This window comes from Pezoporus occidentalis, unplaced genomic scaffold (genome assembly GCF_034315485.1).
Source record: "Pezoporus occidentalis ecotype Australia unplaced genomic scaffold, CSIRO_AGI_Poc_V1 ctg122, whole genome shotgun sequence".
In the NCBI taxonomy this organism is placed as follows: domain Eukaryota; kingdom Metazoa; phylum Chordata; class Aves; order Psittaciformes; family Psittacidae; genus Pezoporus; species Pezoporus occidentalis.
In genome coordinates, this window is record NW_026913016.1 from 1,660,767 (window position 1) to 1,686,551 (window position 25,785).

The 25,785-nt window shown below is 44.8% G+C and overlaps 1 protein-coding gene across 1 annotated transcript in view; it reads left to right on the top strand.

Moving 5' to 3' along the window:
* Positions 1–321: 321 nt before the first annotated feature.
* SIAH3 (siah E3 ubiquitin protein ligase family member 3) overlaps positions 322–25,785 on the top strand; it is a 46,981-nt gene continuing 21,517 nt past the window's right edge. The window contains exon 1 of the mRNA XM_062607402.1: positions 322–654. Coding sequence (XP_062463386.1) covers positions 520–654 — 135 coding nt within the window. The 5' untranslated portion in view covers positions 322–519. The remainder of the gene's footprint in view (positions 655–25,785) is intronic.

Consider the following 25,785-nt stretch of genomic DNA (forward strand, 5'->3'; position numbering starts at 1 on the left):
AATCTATTTTTGCTACTTTTTAACAGTTTCACTGGTGGGCTTCTTCCCTATGCCTTACATTTAGCTTTGGCATCCAAACGGTCTTTCGTTAAATTAAGGCAATTAATAAATGGAGACGTTAAGCAATCAATTTTGTCTGCATATCTCCACAGCCTTACGTATGACTGGCTGTAATCACGAGATAAATGCAACGTGCTGATGTATGGTAATGTTCAATAATACATTCTCCACCAGGCTCAATTCATCAGGGAGTTTCTGGAGGGGAGGCATTTGTTATTGGCTGTCTCCGGACCTCAAGGATAACATTTCTGTCCTTTCCATTGGCCGCCCTGCCGCTGCAAGCCTCTTCCCGTCTTATTTTGATGATGAATATGAAGGCATGCTAAGCTGTGCCGGAGCATAGCTCACACTGCCTGCACTCCCTCCCGGGGCTCAAGGACTCAGGGGCTCCCTCACTGCTTCCCCTACCCACCGCCAGCAGCAGCAGCACCAACAGCAGCAGCAACGCCAAAAGTTGTGATGCTTTTCTTCACCCAGTGCTTTGGGGCTGTGTTAGATCTTATTCATCTGCGGTTTCAGCACTACAAGGCAAAGAGGGTTTTCTCAGCTGCCGGGCAACTTGTCTGCGTTGTCAACCCAACGCACAGCCTAAAGGTGAGTTACAAATATTTTTTCTCTTCTGATATCTTCTCGTCTTCCCCCCCCCAACTGCGTTTCTCTGCAGGAAATGAAATGATGCTCTCACAGCTGAGGGAGAGTGCCGTTAACACATTGCAGCCCTGGCAGAGGGTGTTTGCATTGTCTTGCTGCATGATTCCCTTCGGAGTGAAGGAGAAGCAACCCTCAGCTCCAAGCGATTGTGGAAGTCACTTCTCCCCCTCCCCAAAGTTTCCTCATCCCCTTCACCCATGTGAAAGGAATGTTGCAAGTGCCTGGAAAAAATGAATGCAAAAGTTAGTTGGATGAATTCACATTCCTTTTTGGTAGAAGGATGCTGGGGGGTCTTCCAGGCTGACACCCAGGCACAGCAGGATGCTGCCAGGCAGTAGGGAGCAGGGAGAGGAGGGGTGGCAGCAGAGGGGTCTTCGGCTGCTGGTCTTGTTTGCTTTTTGGAGGAAAAAGGCTGTTCCTGTCTCCTGGAGGGAGTATGAAGGCGTTCCTCTGGCACTGAAACTGTCCTTAAGCTGTTTGCAAGGTGAATCTATTTTAGGCAGGAGAATACATTTGCCTTAATGCAAAACTATTTATAGTCCCCATAAAACATTTCTCTTACTTGCACGGTTCTGGATTTTCACTGAGAAAGTGGCAACAGCTCTGTCTGTGCCAGAACTGTGATGTTTGTATATAGAGAAGGAGGAGCAGGGGAAGAAAGCAACTGGGTGGCTTTAGTTACTTTATCACAGTAGCAAATGACCAACTTTAATGAAGTGTCTTCTGTTTTATGGAAGTCCTTGAGGACCTGACCCATGATGCCGCTCCGCTAGCCCAACGCAAGCTCAGATATTAATTTAATTGAGGACAACTTATCTCTGGATCTGCTGGGGTCCCTGCAAGGAACTCGAAGGTGTTGCTGGGAGCATCTTTCCTGAACTGTGGGTCCCTGGGAGGTCCATTGATGGGTTAAATCCCTCTTCAGAGTATATCCCAGAGTTGTATTTTCAGCCTCAGGCTGCGCTCAGGCAGGGAGAGGTTGTTTCTAGCAGGGCACCAGCTCCAGGAGGATTTCACTGCAAGGAAAGGATTTCACTGTAAGCACTGTGCTAAACCTGATGAGTGCTGCTGGCCAGGGCAGCATTCCCAGGGGACACACTGCTGGAGTGCAGGCTCACCTCTCCTGGCATTGCTCCTCTGCTGACACAAGCTGTTTAAAAACGTGCGTCCCTGTCATTATCTGAAAGGATCCGAACAGATAAAAGAAGCAACCGCTTTCCTAAGTGCACGGAGAGATTCTGTAAGTGAATGCTTCTGTGCTCGACCCCTTTTATGTGACTGTCTCCTGCTTCTTTCATCTATAATTTTAATTAAAAAAAAAAGAAAAAGAGCAGAAAAAAGGTTACTGAAGGTCACAATGCAATTTCAGTGCCTGTGGCACTGTCTGATGAGGTCCCATAAGCACACAGAAGGGGGTCTGCTAACTGCTCCACTGGTATCTAGGACTAGACCTGAATTTATCACTTCAGGTCCTCTCAAGCTGCAGATTTGCTATTGTGGGAACTGCAGCATTTTACCTTTGAGCATACCAGAAACAGTTGATGCTTCCGCTTGTTAAACACAGAGGGTATTTCAGTTTATTAAAATCACCCCATGACCAAGCTCTTCACTGCTCAGACCCAAAGCCTGGTAGAGAGACAGGCAATCTCAGTACTGTCTTGACAGCTCTTGATATTAGGATGCAAAACTCTCTTGGAAACAAATGGGAGCCTCTAGGAAAAGGTTCAACATGTCAGTGAAGCTCCACTGAGGATTGTCTTGAGTGGGAATTGCTCCCCTGATAAGATTGCAGTGGGAACCCTGTGGCACGTGTTTTCCCACACAGGTCTGTTGAGACACCAGATAGATGGATAAGCTGACAAGAAACCTCTCTGCTCTGAAAAAGAAATCCTGACTATAAAGTGAAATATGCTTGGAAGGTGCTCCCAAGTTACCCAGCTCACATCCAGTGGACTTTAGCTCTGATCTGCTTTCAAGGTGCTCAGTGTGGTTCCCACCATCTCTATAAGGAACCCATCAGCACTCAGTGGCAGGGTGGGTCAGATCCCTTTGTGTCCAGCACAGCACTACTGGTGTCCATACAAGAACACCAGCTACCCCTGAACAAGACACTTCTCCCCACCAGCTCTTGCCAGCACAGCACCACACCTTGTCCAAAACCTGGTGTCAGAGACAAGCCAGATGAATCTGCTTCTTGGGGTGCCTGTTTCTCGCCCTGGGATGCACAGGGAAACTGTGGTTGCTCCCTCCAGCAAAATGGAAGGGAATTCTGAAGCTGGGACAGGGAGTTTCCTCCCCTCCCCCAAAGCCTGTCTTCTATGCCAAATGACACCTGAGAGACCACTGAAAATGAAAGGGACCAACATATTGCTCTGAGATAGTTTACATTATTATGACTACTTAGATGCTTCACAGTCTGTTATTTCTAGCTGTTATTTTTTATTTCAACTGTAACATTTTGTTGACAGCCCCCAAATCTATCTGAACAATTGACAAGTGGAGTGAAAACTGTATTAAGGTGTGCGGTCGATGAATACATGCCTGCTAGGAAACAAGAGCTAGGAGCAATGTCATTTCTCTCCCTTCCCTTCAAAGTTTAAATGTTTGTGCTCACTCCAGAATTGTAAACTCTTCGCAAAGGGATTATTTTATCCTGTATCTCCACAGCACCGGGGTGAGGGGGCTCCTGGTTCACTGGTGCAAATGATAAATCACAGGCATCGTATTCTGATGTGATTATGCACGCTGACATCCCTCACATAGGCCTGATCCTCAATCAGTGCCAACACACATAACTCCATTAGAGGCAAATAGCAGCAGGACCTCTATTCTCACTCCTTCCATCCAGGGGAGTGGTCAGGGATGGTGGTGTGATCCAGCCTACCAGGAGGATCCATGGCTGGTGATCATGTAAGTGTGTTAAGAGATTTGTCATCGTGTAAAGCGCTCAGTGAGCAGCAGAGGGCAGGGGAGCCCTGGTACCCTCCAGGGAAAACTTGCACCAGCTTGTGCTGTCACAGACCCATAGCTAGAACAAGGGGGGCCTGCGGTAAAACTATGTCAGCACGCTGTCAGCGCAGTCACAGCCCAGACCTCTGACTGTGACCAGAGCCCATCACTTCTTCCTTTAGTAGAGGTCCAGAGGTTAGCAGAGAAGCACACACTTAGAATGAAACCTGTGCCTTTCTTCCCACTGAAAGGCTCATTAACTGGGAAGGCTGATGAGTGCTTCAGTGTATCTTAAAGGACAAGCTGGCAAGAGTGTCAGTACAGACACCTCTATTGATCTGCTGCTATTTTCCCTGTGCACGACAGGCTGACACAGCTGGCTTTAAACAAGGAAAGACAGCTTTGCAACCGTCCCCCTCTGTTTCGCCTGTTTGGCAGGGGTATTAATGGGACGGGAGGATTGCTTCAGAGATGCTTTGTCCTTCTGTCTGCTTTCTGGTCTTTGTCCAACCGTGATATTCCCCAGGCAGGCACAGCAGCAGCACCTTAGGAAGCACTCCTATGCTGGGATCAAAATTCACTTGCCAAGCAGAAAAAAAAAGCATGTATTTACTGCACTTCTATAGGTCACCTTCTTTCTCAGTCATATTACATGCATTACCTTGTAACCTGCCTGCCTTCAAGCATATGGTCACCATGATATCTCCCCTTGGAGATGCAACAGAGCTCCCCAGCAAAGTGGCTGCTCCTTCCCAAGGCCATGTTAATTACAAGAGCACTTCTGCTGCTGTCTGCAGGGCCCAGTGTGCAGAGAAAGTTTAATGATGCTCCGTGCGCATGGAAAAAATGAGTGTTTGCTTGTCCTGTGGAGATGAGGCTCAGTGAGTTCCTGTGTCTTTTCACCCTGTTAATAGCAATTGTCCCCAGCACTGCTAATTGCAGCCTAGGGAGAAGCAAAGGTGAGTGGTGTGTCCTTGCTCCTTAGCTGGCATGGGTCCCTGTCCCAAAAAGCAGCCATAGCACGTGGCAGGGGACTGTTGTCCAGTAACAGCCCAGATGGTACTGATGTCTTGAGGGGTGCTGTGTACAGCTGGGTAAAAGAGATTTTCTCCATTCAAGGAGTTACCAGCTTTTTACACACAACTTTAACTCTTTGGAGAGTGTGAAAAATGCTCTTGCAAAGAGTAAAAAACTGTGGTTATATTGTGCTTGTAAAACCCACCCATCTCTATCTCTGTAGGACTTCAATGAACTCACTGAATTACAAAAAGAAGCATGTTTAAAGGAGGGCGTAAGTAGTTCAATCTTGTATTCAAAAAGGGTCGTAACATGGTTTATGGGGCCAAGCTGTCTTCTAGCTATTTTTTTACAGCAACAAGCAAATCTGCTCTGAGTTAGGGAAGGGATTTGAATCCTGTTATAACAGTTTGGCTCTGCACACAGTGGCCAGACAAATAGCATTGTAATCCACTTTATCTCCAGCGGGATTAAAGTGCTGCAGTGCATTATAACCCCATGAGCTTTATTTATTTATGTGGTGGAAAGGAGGAGAGTGACTCTGAAACCTGCTGCTAACAACCCGCAGGCATCCTCTGACACCATCTCATCCTGGACATGATCTCATGACCACCTCATGACCATCTCAACCCTAATCTCATATCTTCCATGCAGGGCTGTGATTTGGGGAACCCAAGTGGTGTTTGGCCCCAATGTCCAGCAGGATTGTGACAGCCATGATGAGAGAGGCTGCAAAATCCCCTGCTGCCTGCAAATGCAGGCTCCTGGCAAAGGCGCTGGCTCCCATCCCAGCCGTGGGCTTGGGCTGTGTGGGCACCTGGCACCTCAGATATTCAAACCCTTGTGTAAGAATGTGGATGGCAGCAACCAGAGCTGCTTTGCCATCCCTCCCTCAGCCTTGCCTCTGTTTGAAGGGGTGTCAGTGGGCAAAACTGGAAACCAAGATGATCGTGACTACGCTGGGAGCCTCTGTGCATGTGTTCACAGCCACCTGCAGAGCTGCATGCTTCAGCAGCTCTCCCAGCAGGCTCTCCATCCACCAATGCCACTGCTTGGTCACAGGAGCTCCCCTCTCCTGTAACCCATTAACCCTGAGCCCACAGACCCAGTACCTGTGCAACCCACAGTGCAGGGTGGCATGGGCTTTACTTCAAGCATGCTGCAAAGCAGAGCAACTTCAAGCTTCAGCGTGGTCTCCCAGAGTAACAGTTACGGCATCTTCTTGATGGAGGGAGAGGGAGGGAAATGTTGCCATGTCAGAATATTATGTGTTAATATGCTCCAAGTTCCTTCTCCCCACCTCTTACCCCTAATTAATTACTGCTGTTAACTCGCCCTGCCTGTCGTGCTACAGCTCTGGATATGGGACAGAGTGGGTAAGCATCGAGTCTTTTCCTCCTCACACTTGATTTGGGGGTGAATTTCAATAACAAACCTGACCTAGTTGCAGGACATTTCAAGTCAGAGGCTATCAATGGAAGACAGTGCTGTTATTTTAGTATTAGAGAAATGCCTCTCCCCTCTACAGGGTGTTTGGCAGCAGGGTAAGGAGTATCCATCAGACACCACCACGTATTGCTTTGTAATCCACCCACTCTGCTATGACTCTGCTCATTAAGAATTTCCCTGTGCAACACTTTGGGTTAGACGTAACAGCCCAGATATATCCCTCAAGAGAAATACTGCCCCAAAGAAATTGTGGTGGCTAACACAGGGGCTGCAGAGGAAAGAGGGATGTTTTATTATAAGCCTTGACTACATGAAATGAGTGGAGAGGTGTTGGTCTGCTTCCCAGTAGATGTAAGTCATCCGAGGACATTCCCACCACTGGCATTAATCAACACACATTGTTGGTTGCCTCAGTAGAATATGAATATGGTCCTGCAAGCCCCAGATGTTAAGAAGTCCCAGGCCACGTTCCCAAGCATCATGAATTTCGCCTCAAAATCACAATTGACAGAGTACAGATTTTTGTTTAACCATTGAGAGTCTCTCCTGGTATCGAAGACCTCCCAGCACACTTAGCTGGAAGGCACACAGAAACTTCCACTTTTTTTCTCAGAGACTATCTGAGGTTCTTAATCCTAAAAATCAAGTTTAAAGCACAGTGGATCCCAAGAGCTCCTGTAAAGCAAGGGAAGGGAGCTGCTGTGGCTGTGCCCTGTCTCTCCTGGGTTTTGGCACTTCCTACACCATAGAAAGCCCATAATCTTTGTCCTGCCTCGCTTAGAGTTGGAACTTTATGTCCCTCCTGGCACCCCCAAAGCCTTTCCATCACAATGGCCAATGAGTGTCCCTCAGCCAGGTGCAAAAGTGGGAAAAAGTGTGAATCCTGCAGAAGTTTCCCAAGGTGGCAGGGGGGAGGACAGTCTTTACCCAGCTCTCCTAAGGGCTGAGTGACCATAGGAGCAATGACTGTGGTGGACTGCTTTAAACACCTCTCAGTGGCATTACCGCAGGCACACACAGCTGGGCAGGGCACAGCATGGTGCAGAGGCATGGTCCTCCTTGGAGCCACTGGAGGTGGGTGCCAGGAGACACTGGAGGCATCGAAAATGAGAGAATTCCTTTGGAGAGCTGAACAGAATTCAGGTAACATGCTAGGCCTGGTTTTGGTGTGATTTTTACAACAGAGCTGAGCCATCATCAGGTTCAGCTGACCTGGGTCCAGCTTCTGATGAAGCTGGAGAGAGCCTGGGCCTGAAATCTCTGCTTAGGTCTGGCTGAACATAGAGGCAACTTACCAGCCCATCTCTGTATGCACATGCTGTATTTGGAAATGAAAAACACGGATGCTGAGACATTAAGCACCTTATCAGATTGTGTTATTTTTATTTCTTTCTTTCTTTCCATAGCTTGTCTCTTTATTAAGTACTTTTCTTTCAGTGCTATTGTCCTCATCCTGCCCATTCTGTGCTATATCAAAGACTTAAAGCAAAAGATTGTCTGCATCTATTGCTCAAAAACCTAATTTTGGGCTTTTTTTACTCCTGCTGAAAGGAAAGCATCACTAACTTTACTGCAACTTTGGATCTCTCATTTTCCTCTAAGCTCTTTCAGAAGAAATCACAATCATTCAAGCCTCAGCTTGTTTGGTGCCACCAATTTCCCAGTGGCAGATTAAGTCCTGCTTTAAAATGATTGCCAGCAAGATGAGGAGAGCTACAAAACCCAACTAAATGTTGCTGTGGATGTAGCTGGCAAGGAAGCAAAGTGCCTCACATGCCTGCAAAAGCTAATTTTCATTGTGCTGTGGATGGGGTTCAGGCAGGCAAATCCAGTGGGAAGTGCCACGACTGCCCGTTGTCCACCTAGCACAGCAAGCCACGATCATGATCCCTTCACCAGTGCTGGCAAAAGAGAATATCTTCCTTCTGCTTTGGTGTGGTGAATAAAATCCAGTTTCAGCAGGAATTTAAGCTGGTGGTCTGTGTGCTGCCGAAGTAGGCACGTATCCCTTCTGCTTCCATGCCACAGGAACAAGCAGCTAGACAGAGCAGTGGCCTCAGCTAATTCTCACAACCTCCCACAAAGCTCTTACCCCTAAGGGTTACTGATGGCTGTGCTGAATGGCAAAATTCCAGTTGTGCATGGAGGTGTCCTGACAATTGCTCTGGGTGACCTGCTGCTAATAGCTACCTGCAATACTCCCACTTGGCTCTCCTGCAGTGCTCTCCTTTGAAGAGGGAAGAGTGTCGTGGCACTGCTGGCACTGGGTAAACTGCCTGGCACATACACAGTGTACAATTTGAACCACTTTCATTTAATTAGAGGCATTTCTGAGCATCTTACATAACATTAATGGGTTTATCTTTAGCTATCCCCTTCAGTCTAAGCAACAACATGGAAGCGCCACTGAGGGAGAACAGCAGAGGCCTTTGAGTAGTTGGCATGCTTTTTTTGGTGTGCTTTTTTCAACAGGTAGAAATGTTTGAAACAACTTTGGGAAGGGATTAACCAGTTATTTCCAGATGAGACGCAGTGCTTTCAGTCCTAGTCTTTTCTTCCAGAGCAATTCTGTTCTGAGCTGATCCAAATTGAAACCCCGCTGCCATGGGCAGGGACACCTCACACTAAACCGTGTCACCCAAGACTCCGTCCAACCTGGCCTTGAACACCACCAGAGATGCAGCATTCACAGCTTCCCCAGGCAACCCATTCCAGTGCCTCACCACCCTTACAGTAAAGAACTTCTGCCTTACATCTAACCTGAACTTCCTTCCAGGTTGTCCTCCTCAGTAAAAAATAGATCATTTGCACAGCTTTAGTGATGTTACTGGTATTTTAAACATGCAAATATTAAGCTCCTGATCGGCTGGCAAATTGTCCATCAGCCCTGGGGAAATGTGTTGCAGAGAGACATGGATGAATATTGTAAACAAAAGATAGCACACTCTTTCACATCAAGTGCCAGCTGAAATAGAAAGAGAAACAGAGAAATGGATCATAAACAAAACAGAAAAAGATGAAAACAGTAACATCCACTTGTGCAGAAAACAAACACTATAGATGGGTAAGGAGGCAGATGCTGCGGAGCAGAAAACCACATCATCAGAGGATGAAAATGTTCGCCCTCTCTTTGGAACTGACATGTGGAAAATAAGCAAAGTAATAGGTGTGAAAATGGAGTAAATAATCAGCACACAAGGATTACATAGAGCAGCTAGGGACGGTTATGGTCACCTTCAGGCTTTGTGGAAATGAGAGGCTGAAATGGAAATAGCAGGATGGTGGCAAGTGGGCTGATGATGGTAGTGACCTGAACTCAGCAAAACCACTCAGGGGCTCAGTGTCAAGCATGTGCACAGATTCAAAAATACGTACGTTTTGCAGAATCAGACCCTTATTCAGACATACTTATTCCAAAAAACTTGATCCATCCAAAGACCGTATGAAAAACCTGCTGGAGTGCAGCAAACTTACCCATCTCTTCTGAAGAGCACAGGGTGGATTGAAAACATCTTCTTCTTCAGCAGGGAAGTGATCCTAGATGTCTCACTGCTGCATTGTGTCATCTGTCCAGACAAGGATACTTGTTTGCAAAAGAGGATGTTATCCCTGCTGGTTGGACCCCCATAGTGTGAAAGGCATACTACAGACCAGTGGGGCCAGTGCTTTGCTTATGGGGCAGTATTGTGGGTTCACTTCTTGTACTACCTGAGAGCTGAGGACATCTCTGTGGTGCAACGTCTTTTGGAGGCTAGCATCAATGAGATGAATTATCCTCAAAGGAAGGCTGTCTTGCTTGCCACTGACAATCTAGGAAGCCAGAAGACTAGCTTGGAATGGATAGGTCATTTTTGTCTAGCTGAAGTTAGATAAAATGCACCCCACTGATATCCTACAGTTCCTTATACAAAAGAAAACCCAATCAGGATAATTGTCTCATTAAGATAAATACAGAAGTTTGGGCACAATAACACCAAGTATTATACTCACTACTATTTTACACAGGTTTAGGTAAGGTAATCTAACAACCTTCTTTCCACTTCCCAAAAGCAAGCTTTGAGGGAGATTTCAGATGTAGCATAAAAAGGTTTGGCAACATGACTGCAGGGTGAGAGCTTTCAGTTATTTGTACTAGAAGACGCTTCTCATAAAAAAAAAAAAAAAAAAAAATAGAGCACAACATTTTGGACTGACAACAGAGAATTTCATGCAAAGCACGCAAATAAAACATTGATGCTGTCACCAAGGAGAACAAGGACCAGACGTAAGCTGAAACAAGGGATATTTTGACTACATGTGAGGCACTAGCACAGGCTGCCCAGAGAGGTTCTGCCATCTGCACCCTTGGAGATTTTAAAAACCCTGAGCAACCTGACCTATCTTTGCAGCTGACTGTCCTTTAAGCAGGAGTTGGTGATGACCAGAGGTTTTTTCCCACCTGAATTGTTCTGACCCTGCAATCCTGTATAAAAACAGATCTTGGTGTGCAAGGAGGAGTGCAGCAGTATTAGGGTTTCAAGACTAATCATCAAATGGTTGCATTAGCAACCAAGCCAAAGTCATATAGAATCACAGAATGATTTGGGTTGGAAGGGACCTTGAAAATTGTCTAGCTCCAATCCCTCTGCCATGCTCAGGAACAAATATTTGAAAGACATATCTGAAATGAATGAGGAAGGCAAAGAGATGGACATGTGTGACACACTCAGAAATCCAAGGATCAATATGGGATACCAACATCAGTGAAAAATTATGGAGCTATACCAGCTACAGAAGTAGTTGGTAATTTAAACTCATCAGAAATACAAATCCTGATAGTAGTCCAAAGCCCAGGGATATTACCAGCTAATGAAATCAGTCTGGATTGTAAAGGAGGCCACTGTGCTAGATGAGGGATGGCAAAGAGAGCAAGACGTATTTCTAAATACGCTTTGGAATAAGCATCCATATTGGTAGTTACAATCAATACAAAATAAACTCTGGAGAGGACAGATTGCTCAACATCTATTAGAAAAGACTGCACTGTGGCACAAGAGTAAACATGTTCCCAAAGAGCATTGAGTGAAGCAAATAACATGGAGCAGGTCACGTGGAGCAAATAATCCACTCGGAAAAATGTGTCTTTCATTCTCCTTATAGGATGGCTGCCAGCAGAAAAAAACTTTCCCTGGGCTTATTCAATTAACTGCTTCATGATTACTTTCCCCCTACAGCAGGATCCCTAATGCTTCAGACCCATTTTTTGGCATGCGAGCTGTGTTAATTAGCTACGCAAAGAGGTAAAAAGCAGAGATTCTACTTAAGTAGCATTGTTCCCTGCCTGGATTCTGGTTCTGCTCCCAGGCTCGATGGAGTCTGTTTCTGTTTATCTTTGACCAGAGAAATCTAGAGGTTTCAGACTTTGGTGACTTAGGATGAGATAGCATCACCAGAGGTAAGGAAATGCTATTTGGTCCAGCCATTTTAGGCAGGGTCATGGTTTGCAGCATGGAAGTCTGTAGGTGACCTGTATTTTGTTGGGGCAGCTTAAAATATTGCCATCCCACATGACTTTGTTGGTCCCTTAAAATCTGTCATTGCCTTGGTTAAGGGCCAGCAAAGGGGGAGATAAAGGCTGGTCCTCATGCCGCTCCTAACCCATTTCATACGCCTTTGTGGGTTTATTAAAAGAATTGCATTAGTATGCCAGACTGATGAGGCAGCTGAAATGCAGGTACTCTTTGCTGCGGCTGTAGGTACATGAGTCCTGGCAGCAGCCATGCAGGCACTGAGATCAGGAATGTCCTAGGCCACCATAGAAAGCTTCACCAGAGGGTATCTGACAGGAGACTGAGGCATCTGTCCTTGCAAAATGTTTTATTGGTGATTAAGGTTTGTTGGCTGGGAGAGATGGTTGTGTTTCTTTTTCTCTCCTCTCATTCCTACAAAGTAGCTGTGATGCGGTCAGGGACTTGTGTGGCTCGTTTAGTTTTGTCTTTGCCATCATTGTGACAAATGTTTTTAGGGACCTTCTTTATCCCTGTTGAATAAAGCAGTATCCTATATAAACACTTACCTCAAGGCATGTACCCAGGTTTAGACCTCTCATTATCTGTGCTTTTGGGAGTGGCTAAAAAGACATGTTTTCCACAGCCACAAGCCAACCTGGGCAGAATGCAAACTTAAAGGCAGCAGCAATGCAGCAAGAGCATGTTCCTTACAAACAGGGGTGTGTTTACTTGCTGGCAATTCATAGCTATTCCCAGGTAAAGATTTAAAGTGTGGCAAACAAACAAGACACAAATGCTGGCAATTATTCAGTGTCATTTCAACTTGTTTCCCCCTTATATTCAAACTGGAATATTTCTTGCAATTATAGTTCCAGCCCTGGAATCTCCAGGGTCTAAATCATATGGGAAAGAACACAGCTTTAAAAATAAAACAAAACTTTCACTGAGTTTCTTCTGCCATAGGAAATATTTCAAAAAAGAGACTCAAAAACATTAAGGTCATGCAATGTTGCACAAACATGACCACTGGCTTGTAAATAGCTGATTATAAAGACTGAATTTTCTTTCAGGCTATTGGCAAAAGACAAAGACACTATCAGAAAACAGATCTGAAGCCAGCTTAATCTCCAGGAGCTTCACAAGGCAACACATAATTTAGTGCTGCAGCTAAACACGAGCTCACTGGTGAGGTATCTCTAAATAATTCTCTTAATAATAAGCCAGTGATTAGAAAACCCCATCCCAGTTCACAGATAAATCCAGGCTGCATCTGGGTGTTTTGTCTATTTGCTGCTTTAACTAAAGCAACTTTAATTTGCCAGAGGCCAATCAACAGCACATAGCATGAGAACTCAGTCTGATGAAGCAGATGTTGGGGAAGGGAAGACCTTTTCTTTACTCACTCATAAGGAAAATTTATTGATGCCAAAAGCAGACTTTCAGTGGTTTTTTTGTAATCGTAACTTTTGCTTCTTGGCTTTTACAAATAGAAGAAACTTTCAGATCAAGTAGCTTCTGAATTATTTTTCATGGAAAAGGACCTTGATGCTCTCTACAGACAAATCACACAGTGGGCTGCAACCAGCTCCAGTCCTGGCTGACCTATGATACAGCTCAGACACTCCAGTAAGACCTTTGCCACTTGGTGATTGCAAATAGTTGAGGGCTGAAAGATGAGCAAGAACATAGCCCAGCCTCTGCAGTCAAGAAGTCCTACAGCCTAAGCCCAGTTTTGAGCATAATTTGTTTCCCTGGTGGCGAGCAAGTCTACCTCTTGCTGGGTATCACTAGACTTACTCAAGAGCCATCTAGTAAGCATCTATTCCTAAGATGGGCAAAATCAGCCTGAGCTCCCTGAGAGAGCTCATCAATGGCTGACCCAATGTACTGAGCTCAGCTACAGCTAACACTGACAGTTTGCTGTGGTTACCTGTGTACCCAAAACTGCTTTTACAAACAGAGCCTTTGAGATCACCAACAGCACCATAAAGCTGCCCGTCTCCTGCCCCTCTTCCTCCAGGAGCTGAGGTGTGAGAAAGGACAGAGCAGAGATGCAGCAGAGGCTGGATACAAGCCAGGCTGAGCCTAGCAGACAAACAGCTGCATTAGGTGGGTGCTGTGCCTGAACTAATAAGCTCTGCAGGAAACAGGATCTGTTCACTGCAGCACCCTGCCAAGGCATTGTGGTTTATCTGCCTCCAAACCTGATGGGCACATCCACATGCTGCAATGGTCCACTGTGCAGCCAGAGCTGCAGGATGGATCAGCTAGCTGGGATGCTCTGCAGGCATCTACACCTTTAGTTTCTCCCTCTGTAAATGAGGTGGGGGACAATGTTCTTTGACATCAGCCAGGTGGTTTGGAATGGAGGCCAAAATAGTCAAATCTCCTGTAGTAGGTTAAGCTGCTGTATGTTTGTGAGGGACCCATCCACAGAACTGGTCCTGTTGCCATAAATACTGTAAATCTGATGATCCTTTTGGTGTCAATAAGGCTGGTGGGATATATTCTTCCAACCTTACAGTCAGGCTGTAAATATGTAAGACCAAAAATGAGGATGCTGAAGCTTAATTGTAGCCACCTAAGTTTATAATGTTTTTACCTTAATCCCTTAAGGATGATTATATTGTGAGTATAAAATATAAAGCATTTTAGCAGCACTAAGTAATACTTAGAGGGCTCATTAATCCACAGTTAATATGCAGCCACTACTGAGAGGGAATGAAGCAATCATGCCGCTTCAGCACTACGCAGCACACACTCCTGCTTGCCTTTAGGAGGGCAGTGGAGGATGTCTGCTCTACCTGGGACTGCTGCAGGAGGTGGACCATGAGGCATGTGCAGCTTCCTAACCTCCCTTGTCATTGGGCGCTGTGGTTTGGGACAGATCTGTGCCAACACCTTGACTTTTCTCCTAACAAATACAGCAAAGTTGGCACCTTTTACTTTTCAACCAGAGTGAAATACAGCCACCTAGGTCAAAGGAGGTGCTTTGGAAAAGTGGGTGTCAGTGCAGCAGCCTATGTGCTTTTCCCTCGCAAAGTCAAAACCCTTGGGAAGTCAATCATAAATCATCTAGGCTTCACCACATATAAATGTGTAGGAGTATTCATCAGCCTTATCTTCACTGATAAACAAAATGCTCTTCATCACTTTGGGTTTTCTTGGTTTCCCTGCATGCAACAGCGATTAGACTGTGCCTCATCCAGTCCATGATGAGTTCCCAGCAGTGAAGCAGAGGCAGAAATCACAGTGTCTGCAGTACAGCCATACAGTCTCTGGGTTTTAATTCCAAGGGGGCATAAATGCTCATAGAAAATGTCCTAATGGCACATGGCAAACAAAAAAACTTGTCATCTTAGTGATTTTCAGGAGGTTCTTAACTGGCAGAAAATTCAAGGAGTGTTGCTTAGAACAGGGTAAAATGAGAGTGGTGTGTCAGGCACTAATAAATGTACATATACTATGTGGTCAAAGATAAGATCTTCCTTTGTCCTGCCAGGGAACTTAATATTCCAGGTGTCTGCCACCACAGGAAATGCGTAATGATGTTTCCAAATGATTCCCCTTTGTGTGTACTACCTTCACTTCCAATGTGTGAAGGAAGGCTAAGTCCACCCATGCTCACCAGTCTTTGTGACCTGCTCAACTGCATCTGGATGTAATACAGCATCATGGCCAAATGTCCAAAAAGGGCGCAAAACTCATCAACCTGGGGTGGCTGCTCTTAGCTGCAAACAAAGAGAGGAGCAAGAGCAGGAAGTATGCCTTTCTGATGGGCTTGCTTCTAACACCCAGTCCCAAAGCTGAAGAAAGAAAGAAATGTATGTGCTCGAAGTGGTAAATCCTTCTCTGGATTAGAGTGGCCGGGGTGCAGAGCCCAAGCCTGCAGCTGTGCTCTGTGGATTATGCATGGGTGCTATCCTGGTAGGAAGCTGTAGTGTATGCTCAGCACTGGCAGCCACCCTAAAATTCATGGCCAAGAAACAAGGAATGTGAACAGGTCACCCTCAAAATGTAACAGCTTGCTGCAAATCAGCCCCCTCCTACATGCTCTGTGCTGCCCTCTTTGCTAATATGGGCACATCCACTGCACCTCCTCTAATACAGAAGTTGTAAATGCCATACCACGATGCAATGCTCCCGATTATGCAGAATTTTTATCTAAGCATAATCCATTGATGTAGTTTAATTACCATAAAGAAGCTGCCTTATAGCATCCAAAATAACATCTATTTGCCTTAATTTTACAGTATGGTAATTAACTACCAACTACTTATTTAAAACATATTTACAGAGGGAAATGTCAGAGATGATCACTTTTTCATGCCCAGTAAATGCACCCGCAATAACCAATTTTGAATTTAATTAGCTTGCTTATGAGCTCACCTCTGAGAAAAATTATTCCAGAGGACGTGTTAGCTATGATGCTTAAGCAGATTCTCAGATAGAGAATGCACCAGCTGCAGGTCAGTAACAATGTTTTGCTTTGTTATGTCCGTGTGTTATGGTGTTCATACAGGCTTAACAAAGTTATGGCCTTCACATAATTTTTAAGTTAAACTATTAACTACACAGAAAATCAATATGCAATAGAACAACGTTCATTAAGCAAACCATAAATCAACCCTTCTGTAGACACACAGCAGGTACCAAAGACTTTCATAAAATTCCTGGCCTGTCATGATCAAGGGAAAGGAGACTGTTACCATGAACAACACATTTCTGTGCGTCAGATCTGTGTTAAGATATATGCACACTAAGAAATATTAATTGGGAAGGGAATTTGTGTCTCTCAGGGCCTAGTGACAGTGTGGTACTTCAGTGTGTAGCTCTCTGGACAAGATGTGTGCTCACAGCATGTTCATCCATCACTGAGGACAAGCACCTGGAGGGAGCCTGTGAAGATGGCAGCAGGGGCAGGCAAAAAGAGGAATCCCATTTTGAAACCTCCCTGACATAATACAGGGTGAAGACCTGGTGGGGGTACAGTGACATTTTCTTGCCTCCTAGACATAAAGTCACATCATTTAAATCTAGAAGAGGCTCCTATGGTAACCTAGCTAGTCCAGCTGCACAGGATCCTTTCTCAGGAGCTTAAGGCCCTAACTTCAGCTCCCTGATGTCTTTTAGAAAGACCTCTACTTTGGACACAATGACTTTAATTGACAAAGACCACATGTCCATGGGCAAAATATGATCTTAGGAATGCTACTGTCAGCCGGAAAAATAAAGGCTACATTTTATTACCTTGGAAAGCTTAGAGGAAGCTGGAAAGACATTGTTCAGTGTTCTCTTTTTCCTGAATGTTAATAGCAGCAACTTGAGATAGCACACAAAAGCCTGGAAATTAAGGATCCCCTCACTCCTGCTTGAGAGAACTTTGATATCCCCACAGAAACACTGTGTCTGTTGTAAAAAACACAGTAATATTGAGGGGGTTTAGAGGGGAGACAATGAAATAACCCCAGAAAAATCAATTACAGCTGGTTGACAACAGAGGTTTGTATTGATTTGGCGAGATTCCCCCTCCTCAGGATAGTTTTGCAATAGCCTTACGTTCCCTAGGTACTCACCTGTTCCCTCCAAGGTGTCTTTTCCCTGTGCTCCTCTCTCTACCAGCTTTTGCAGGTGCAGTCGCAGCTCATCTCAGCTGCTGGATCAGCAAGTTTTGCCCTCTGAGGCTTTGTGAAAGTCACCCCAGCTTGCAAATCCTCTGACTGGTGCTTCAGCACTCTGTAAAAGCCAGCCGTGTCTGCGCACACCACTTACCCCCACAGAGTCCAGGCTCTCTCGGATGCTTTCCCACAGTAACTGCAGCTTCCTCCCCCTGCCCCATTTTCCCAAATTGCCCCTTTATTTTTCTCCCAGTCACAACCTGACCCATCCAGCTGGTTTCTCAATCCCGGAGCAGGCAGAGAGCACCTTCCTTGCTCCTGTGGGCTCCTGAGGAATCCCTGGTCATCCCACATCAGGGAGATCTGCCATGGGCTTTCTGCTCCCCCAGCCTGGGGGTACCAGCCTGGCAGTGTTTCAGTGCCTTAATGCCTCACTTCTGTTCTAGTTAAATATCGAAACTCCTGGTTTAGGGGACTGGATTTTCTTGTACTTTCTTTTCCGTCAGGAGAGAGTCCATGGCTCCTTGGTCTGGAGAATATCATGCTTGCCTTTGGCAAATAGCCAGGCTTTCATAAAATGCTCCTCAAGTGCAAACTCCCCGTCCACTTATAAATACTGTCACCTACGTTTTAGAGCTGGAAAAACCAAGGCCTTTCTGAGATTAAAGCTAGATCTATGACACAGAAAGGAGAAAGCCCCGGTCTCCTCTTTTTTTCATTAAGAAAGTGTTCTCAGCAGTTCTGCACAACAAGAGATGAAACCTCTTCTGAAGTCAGGGAAAGTCTCAGGAGCCTTAGCACTTACAGGTTCACACCTTTGCATCAGCAGAAAGAAGGGGCTTTTTTTGAAGTTGATCAAAATAGGTTTGATTTTGAAGTTACAGAAATTATGCTGGTTTTGGAGATAATCAGTCCAGGCACCTTCTACATACAACAAACAGAAATAATATGCCAAAACAGAGAAAAGTAACTGTAAGCTGATAGCAGTTATAGTCCAGAAAAGGTGCCCGCTGAAGGACAGACACTATCCCCTATCTCAACTCAAAATACATAAACCAGGACCTGTGTGAGGACATTTCAGCTCCTAACTGTTGTTTCAGCCCCAACAGTCTAGATAATAAATTTAGAAACTTATTTTCAAACCTGTGCTACATTGTCTTAAGATTACATTAAACTTGTTATCCAAATCATAAGAAAAATGAAGACTTGGTTGAGTCTCCAGGGGCAAAAGTAATAATTTCATGCAAGATGCCATTTGTTTGTCCCCGAGGTCAGTGTCTGTGCACTGCCCAAGGAGTGCTGCCTTCCAGCTATGCCTCCGCTAGTAACAGTCATGGAGTGGAGACCTACAGCAAATGTCTTGTGATGGTTAAGAGAAATAGGGAGTTTAGACTGATTAAATCCGTGGTAGGATGCACTTAGGACTAAACTGCAGCTAAGTTTCGTGTCTGTGTTTCACAACAGGGAGTGTGTCTTCTTGCTTCTTTGAGATTTTATCCACCTTTGAGCCAGAACTGGAGAATGGAAAGCAGAAATGGGAGATGGTTTCAGTGCTAAAAAGGGGGGCTGGGTTTTGGTGCCTTCCCTTTGGATGTGTCTGGTTGTGTCCCCATGGGCCAGGTGACAGCCCAGGGGTGTATGACAGTGCATGGGCAGCAGCTCGGAAGCTCAGCCTGGCTTTTGGCTATTCTGCAAACCAAGCTCCATGGAGAGCAATGGGGTAATTGTCCTGCAAGTGGTCAAATCTGCATTTTTCTGATCACTTGAATTCACTGCAAAACTGATGATAGTGCAGAGCTTGCACTTTTCTACTGTCTTTTTCTTCCCTTTAATATAGCCAAGTGGTCTGCTATTAGCAGACATGCATTAAACTTCTTGGCACAGCATGTTCAGCACTGAGAGCAGGAAATGATCATTTCAGGGCCACTGCTAAGAAAACCTGTCGAAGTATCTCAGGGCAGAGTGAAAATCTAGTACTTGGGGATTAATTATCTGGAATTTAATGAGGCCAAAAACCAGGTAGCAATTAAATGTCTGGAGATGGAGAGGGTAGTTTCATAACAGACTTCAGTGGTGAGGCTGGCTTAAGAAGTTTTTGCTCTCTCGTCTCAGTCTGTTATCAAATTACCATTTTGGGGGTTATTCTGTGAACCTGATTGCTGAAGTGATCTGCATTTCAGACTCTTTCGGGGGATTATATTTGAGCTGTGACTTTTCAAAATTAGGCTCAGGTTTCTGACGGATTGGAGCAATGAAGAAGATGTATGTATGTGCACACATACACATGTGCATTTAGGCAGGTCAGCATAAATGCATTGAGGAAATTATGTTTGCATAGAGAAAGTACAGTATCAAAGTCCAAGACTGAAAGGTTATGTCTGTGCTGCTAAACTAAAGAGTGACAGGAAACAGCCTCTTGCCTGAAGCTAAATGTCAATGATTTCTTCAGCTGGTTAGAGTTAGCTTTCACTATAACAGTTTCACCATGGAGAGATGTAGCTGGAGTGGTGCACACAGAGCCAGGGAGTGAGCTGATAATTTGGGTATGTGGATCATCAAGACTACGGTGTGTGGATTTGCTACTTGATTGCTTTTGCTGGACACAGCCATATATCCCTTTTCACTAAACATATCCAGCTCCAGATAGTGGCTTTCAGGTTTAAAAATCCAAAAGCCAGTATTTGTCTGATGTAATTAAATTCAGAATATTTTTATTTGAATTTTGACTTTCTTAATTTTGTTTATAGTATGTAAATATATGAATAAAAGAAAGTTTTTTTTTCATAGCAAATTATATTTTGAATAAGTCAACAGGAAACCATACTGTTTCCTGATTTATGTAAGCAAGTTATTGTCCCCTGTACTTGGCACTGGTGAGGCCTCGAATCCTGTGTTCAGTTCTGGGTCCCTCACTACAAGAAAGACATTGAGGTGCTGGAGAAGGTCCAGAGAAGGGCAAAGAAGTTGGTGAAGGGTCTGGAGCACAAGTGTGATGAGGAATGGCTGAAGGACCTGGGGTGTTTGGGCTGGAGAAGAGAAAGCTCAGTGAGACCTTACTGCTCTCTACAACTGCCTGAAAGGAGGTTGTGGTGAGGTGAGGGTCAGTCTCTTCTCCCAGCAAGTGATAGGAAAAGAAGAAATGGCCTGAAGTTGTGCTAGGGGAGGTTTAGATTGGATATTAGGAAAAAATTCTTCACCGAAAGGTCTGTCAAGAATTGGAACAGACTGCCCAGGGAAGTGGTCGAGTCACCACCCCTGAAGGTATTTAAAAGAAGTGTGCTTAGGGACATAGTTTAGTGGTGGACTTGGCAGTCCTGGGGTAACAGTTGGATTCAATGATCTTAAATGGTCTTTTCCAACCTAAATGATTCTGTGATTCTAAGAAATATGTGAAGAGTTCCTATTTAGTGGTTTTAAGAAAAGCATGTTGCACAGTAAAACCCCTGACAACTGTATCACCCAGCATACAGGTGTTGACTTTGCATCAGTCCTATCCCCTATTTCATCCAGTCCAGCTTTTCTGCAGAGTTCATGTTTCTTTCTGAGTACATTAATGATATTATTGCAGTTCTTGCTGTCATAGCAAGAAGATCAGACACGCTCCCTGGTTTCTCCATACAGTATTCAACTCTGGTTATAGAAAATATTCCAATAAATTATTACATCAAACAGGATGCAGACAACAGGATCAAAACACTATGGTGTGACACGTGCAATATGAAATTATAGGCATTACCTGGCTAGGTATATGTACATATATTAGTTTGCATATGGGACCTAGGAAAAGATTTGTGGAACTGGAAATTTTTTAAAAAATCAAGAATCAGGATATAACCACCCTGGGCTTGAGCAGAGCCTTTTTACCTCTTACAAAAAGCCTGATGGTTTTCTGACAGCCACAGAGCAGCTCTCTATCACATATTTTGTTTTTAAAGCTTTAATTAGATCAGCCATAGCTCAGCTTTCCTTAACTCTCTGCAGGCTTGTACCAACACAGATGTCCATGAGGAAGAGATAATGGTTTAAAAGCTCTAATTTTGTTACCCTCTCTGCCATCTAAGCTGCTCCTAATGTGATTAGGAAAGTCCTTTCTTATTTAGGCAGGGTCAGTTTGTCTCAGTGGAGGTACGGAAAGGAGACACTGAGGGTGCCAGTGCTGGCTTCATGCTCAGAAATGTTAACGTGGTGGCTTGGAGACTTGTTAATGCAGTCTCCTTCATCACATAAAAAGGCAGGGGAGAGTGACCCACTCTAGTCATTTCTTCTTTGTTTGCATTTATCTGGAAGCAATGAGCTGACACGTTTCCACAAGTGCTGATGATCTTAAGGTCCTTTCCAACCCTAGGTGTTATATGACCCTATGATTCTGTAAGCGCACTTTATACAAAAAGAGGCTGCCAAACCTGGTCTCTGTGGTTGTACCAGATCAAGCTGCGTTCCTTACATCTGATTTATCACATAGCTTCATCTCAGTGAAGTAGGGGGCCACAAGAAACCCAGTGCACCAGGCACTTGCTGAACGAGGAAGCAAGTTGTAGACTGGAGGGTTGAGGTGGTGGTGTGTTTTAACCCCAGCTGACAACTAAGCACCATGCAACTGCTCACTCACTCATCTCCAGTGGGATGGGGAGAGAATTGGAGAAGTGAGAAAGCTCATGGGCTGAGATAAAAGTAGTGTTAAACAAGTAAAACAAACGCCACACACAGGCAAAGTAAACCAAGGAATTAATTCACCACATCCATGGTCAGGCAGCTGTTCAGCCATCCCCAGGAAAGCAGGGCTCCATTGCACATAAGAGTTACTTGGGAAGACAAACACCATCACTTCAAATGTCCCCACCTCCTTCTTCTTCCTCCAGCTTTACATGTTGAGCATGACACCATATAGTGTGAAACACCCGTTTGGTCACTTCCAGCTGTCCCAGCTGTGTCCCCTCCCAACTCCTTGGGTACCCCCAGTCTACTCAGTAGTGGGGTGTTGTGAGGAGCAGAAAGGGCCTTGGCTCTGTGTAAGTGCTGCTCAGCAATAACAGAAACATCCCTGTGTTATCAACACTGTTTTCTACACAAATCCAAAACACAGCCTCATACCAGCTACTGTGAAGAAAATTAACTCTACAGCAGCCAAAACCAGCACAAGTGCGCTGCAGTCATGCCTATTTCGGAGCTATGTGCCACTAGATTAGGGCAGGAGCAGCAGGGAAGGAAGGGCAGAGCTGTGGGATGAAGCCCATCAGAGGAGAGGCACATGATATAAATGATGATAAATGTGCCTGTGGTTAGGTAAAATATTGTGTTGCCTTATTCCTACTCAGCCCCTGCTTTCACCATCACACCTGAAACATGAGCAGGCTACCACAGCACAAGTTAACCTCCATCTGTATGGGCTGAAGACCACATATCCAGTCTTCACTACCAGCTCAGCCCATTTTCTTGGGGGACACCCCTGACAGAGCTAACATGCCACTCCTGGCCTTATGCTGACATGCTTCTCTGACCTCTCATTTCTTATGCACTGATTTTCTGGTCATCCTGATGGAAATTACAAAATTAACCCTGGCAATTCCAGCTGCTGGTGCTCCACACTGCTTGCTGTCCATGCAGTTCCTACACTGCAGACAGCTGGTGTGATGTTTCCTGCTATCTTTTCCTATAGGTGTTTTCAGTGCAGGCCTGGGGGCTGTCATTTGGGCTGTTCATGCTCCCTGCATTTTCTCTGTGTTATGGTGGTGGATAACATGGACCAGCTCATTTGTTGTTTGCCCCCTCTACCTTATCACAGCATTCCCCACTACTAGATTAAGCTCATAGATGGCTCAGCACTCTGGGTTATCTTTTCCATAAATGGCACAAACATAAGTTTGTCTCCAAATGTGTCATTCTCAGTATTTAAAATGCTTCACTTCCTTCATTCTCAGCCTTAGCTGTGTGCCAAACTGCTCTTCCGTGAAGTGTGGGTATCCCTGCAGCTGGCATTGTTCAAACAGGATTTTTAGGATTACAATAGTAATACTGCTAAGACTTTATACAAAGTGAGAAGCTTTTGTTTTCTTCCATGTCTGATGCAAACAGATGTTATAAACTTCTAGTAAAATGTCTACTTCTAGGCTGTGGCTTCTTGAGCGTTCTAGGGCACTGGAGCCCTGGACATGCTGTTCCTATTTCCTTCCTGTTCTAGTAATGCTGCCAGGACACTACAGAGTTTGGTTTATTTCATGCAAATGTCAATTTTCCAGTTTCCTTTCCTTCTGATCGTCACTAATTTTTCTTGCCTATTCGCTCTTTGTGGTGGTGAACAATCCTGCTCAAACACACACCACCCCCTCACTCATTCCCCACCAGCAGAATGGGGGAAAGAATTGGAGAAACAATAGCAAGAAAAACTCAGGAGTCAAGATAAAGACAGTTTAATAAGGGAAGGAAAGAGAGAAAACAAAGAACAAGTGATCAAACGCAGTCATTTGCCACCTTCCACCAGCAGACAAGTGTCCAGCTGGTCTCCAAGCAAGGACTACTTTTTGAAAAGACAACCTCCTGAATTTATTGCTGAGGATGTTATGGAATATAACTTTGATCATCTGGGGTCATCTGTCCTGCTGTGTCTGCTCCAAACTTCTCACCCAGTCCCAGTTAACTTGCTGGGAGGCAGAGTGTGAAACACAGTCCTCGATGCTGTACAAACATTTCTTAGCAATAGCTAAAATATCTGTGTGTTATCAACACTGTTTTGGTCACAGATCAGTGCAGCATCCTATGGGCTGCTGTGAAGAAAATTAACTCCATCCCAGCCAGACCCAGTGCTTCTTACTTCAATTTCACTCCACATGCTCAGTGACTCCTCCCTTCTTGCGCACTGCTCTTTGGCGCCAAATATAAAAGATACCTGACCAAATGGAGGGTCCTATTTTACCCAGTGGAGGGAAATAGGCATGCTTAGAGTAGATGCAAAAGCAGATCAGGAGATGAGCCCAGATGACTATGCTATTTACCTTAACTGTTAGGAGAGCCTGTACTGACTAGATCATATGCAGATGCCTGTGAACCTGTGATGTTAGGTAAGATGAGCCACACTTCGAGTTGTTTTTGAAACCTTTCAGTGATCTAAAAACTTTGAAACACAGAGCATAAAACTTTAACCATATTTCTCTTTTTGAGATCCTAGATGCTCTAGCCCAGCAGACTGTCACCTTCCACTACCTAAATGGTTCACACCTTGTTCTGTGATTCTTACTAAAATCTGAATATTTGACCTTAAAAAGAGACAGCATTATGACGTACTACATACATAGCTTTCCACTGGTGTACAACTGGAAATACAACTCTGGCTGCACTTTTTTCTCCTGTGCCTTTGTGGTAAACATCAACACCTCCAACTCACAATGAAGTGTTTCATTTTCATTTGGAGGGATGGTGAAGATTAAAGGGAGAACAAGAACAAAGAACCTGGATTATCTTCAATTCGTATTGCTGGCTTTCTATGCTGGAGAGAGGAAACGGTAACCTTTGTTTCTAGGTCACTTTGTTCAGGCACCTTTTACTATGCACAGAGATTCTGTAAGCAAGGTGTACACAACTTGAAGTACAAAACAGTTGTTTATTAGTTGACACAGACAAGAGATAGCTGGATTTAACATGCTACCAGGCTAAGCATTAGTATGTTTGGTGTCCTCAGTAAGAAACCTGAAGAATCCTTTCTGGCCAAGCAGTCAGCCAGCAGGTAAGAAAGGGCTGACATTTGTGACAGGTCCTCAGTGCTGCTGAGTCTCCAGTTTCCAACTCTCTGTGCTTCCATCCTAGGATTTTGTATCTTCCCATGCTGGCATTTTTGGTGTTGAATACATTAGTTGTTCCCTCTTTCCATCTCAGCAATCCTACCTCTGTTTGCCTTTTCACTTTTCCTATCTCATGATTCTACAGATTTTCTCCCACTCTTCCTCAGCAGTTTGAGACTAGGATATGTTGCTGGGTTGAAGCAGAGCCAGACACGGGATTCCTGGATCACAGAGAGATACATCTCTAGGAAGAGAGAAGGTTGCAAGTGTGTCAGAACATGAGTGGTTTATGGAAGCACAGATAGTGATTTTTTTGCTGGGCATCCAGATCAGCAGTGCTGGTGAGGATATGCATATGTCCTGGGTTCAGCAGTAGCAGTTATTTTTCTTCTTCTTCATAGCTGGTGCAGTGCTGTGGTTTTGACTTTAGCCTGAGAACAACGCTGATAACACTGATGTTTTTAGTTGTTGCCAAGTAGCATGTAGTGCTTACTCCTATCAAGGAATTTCAGTCTCATGCTCTGCCAGTGAGGAGCGGCACGGGGAGCAGGGAGGAAGGAGAGACAGGACACCTGACCTACGGAAGCCAAAGAGGTATTCCATACCGCAGCACGTCATGCCCAGTACAAACTGGGGGCAGTTACCTGAAAAGCCCAGATTGCTGCTCATGTCAGGCTGGGTATCAGTTGGTGGGTGGTGAGCAATTGTATTGTGTTTATTGTTTTTTTTTTCCTTTTCCCCTTTCAGTTTTATATTCTCTCTCTTTATTATGCCCCTTAT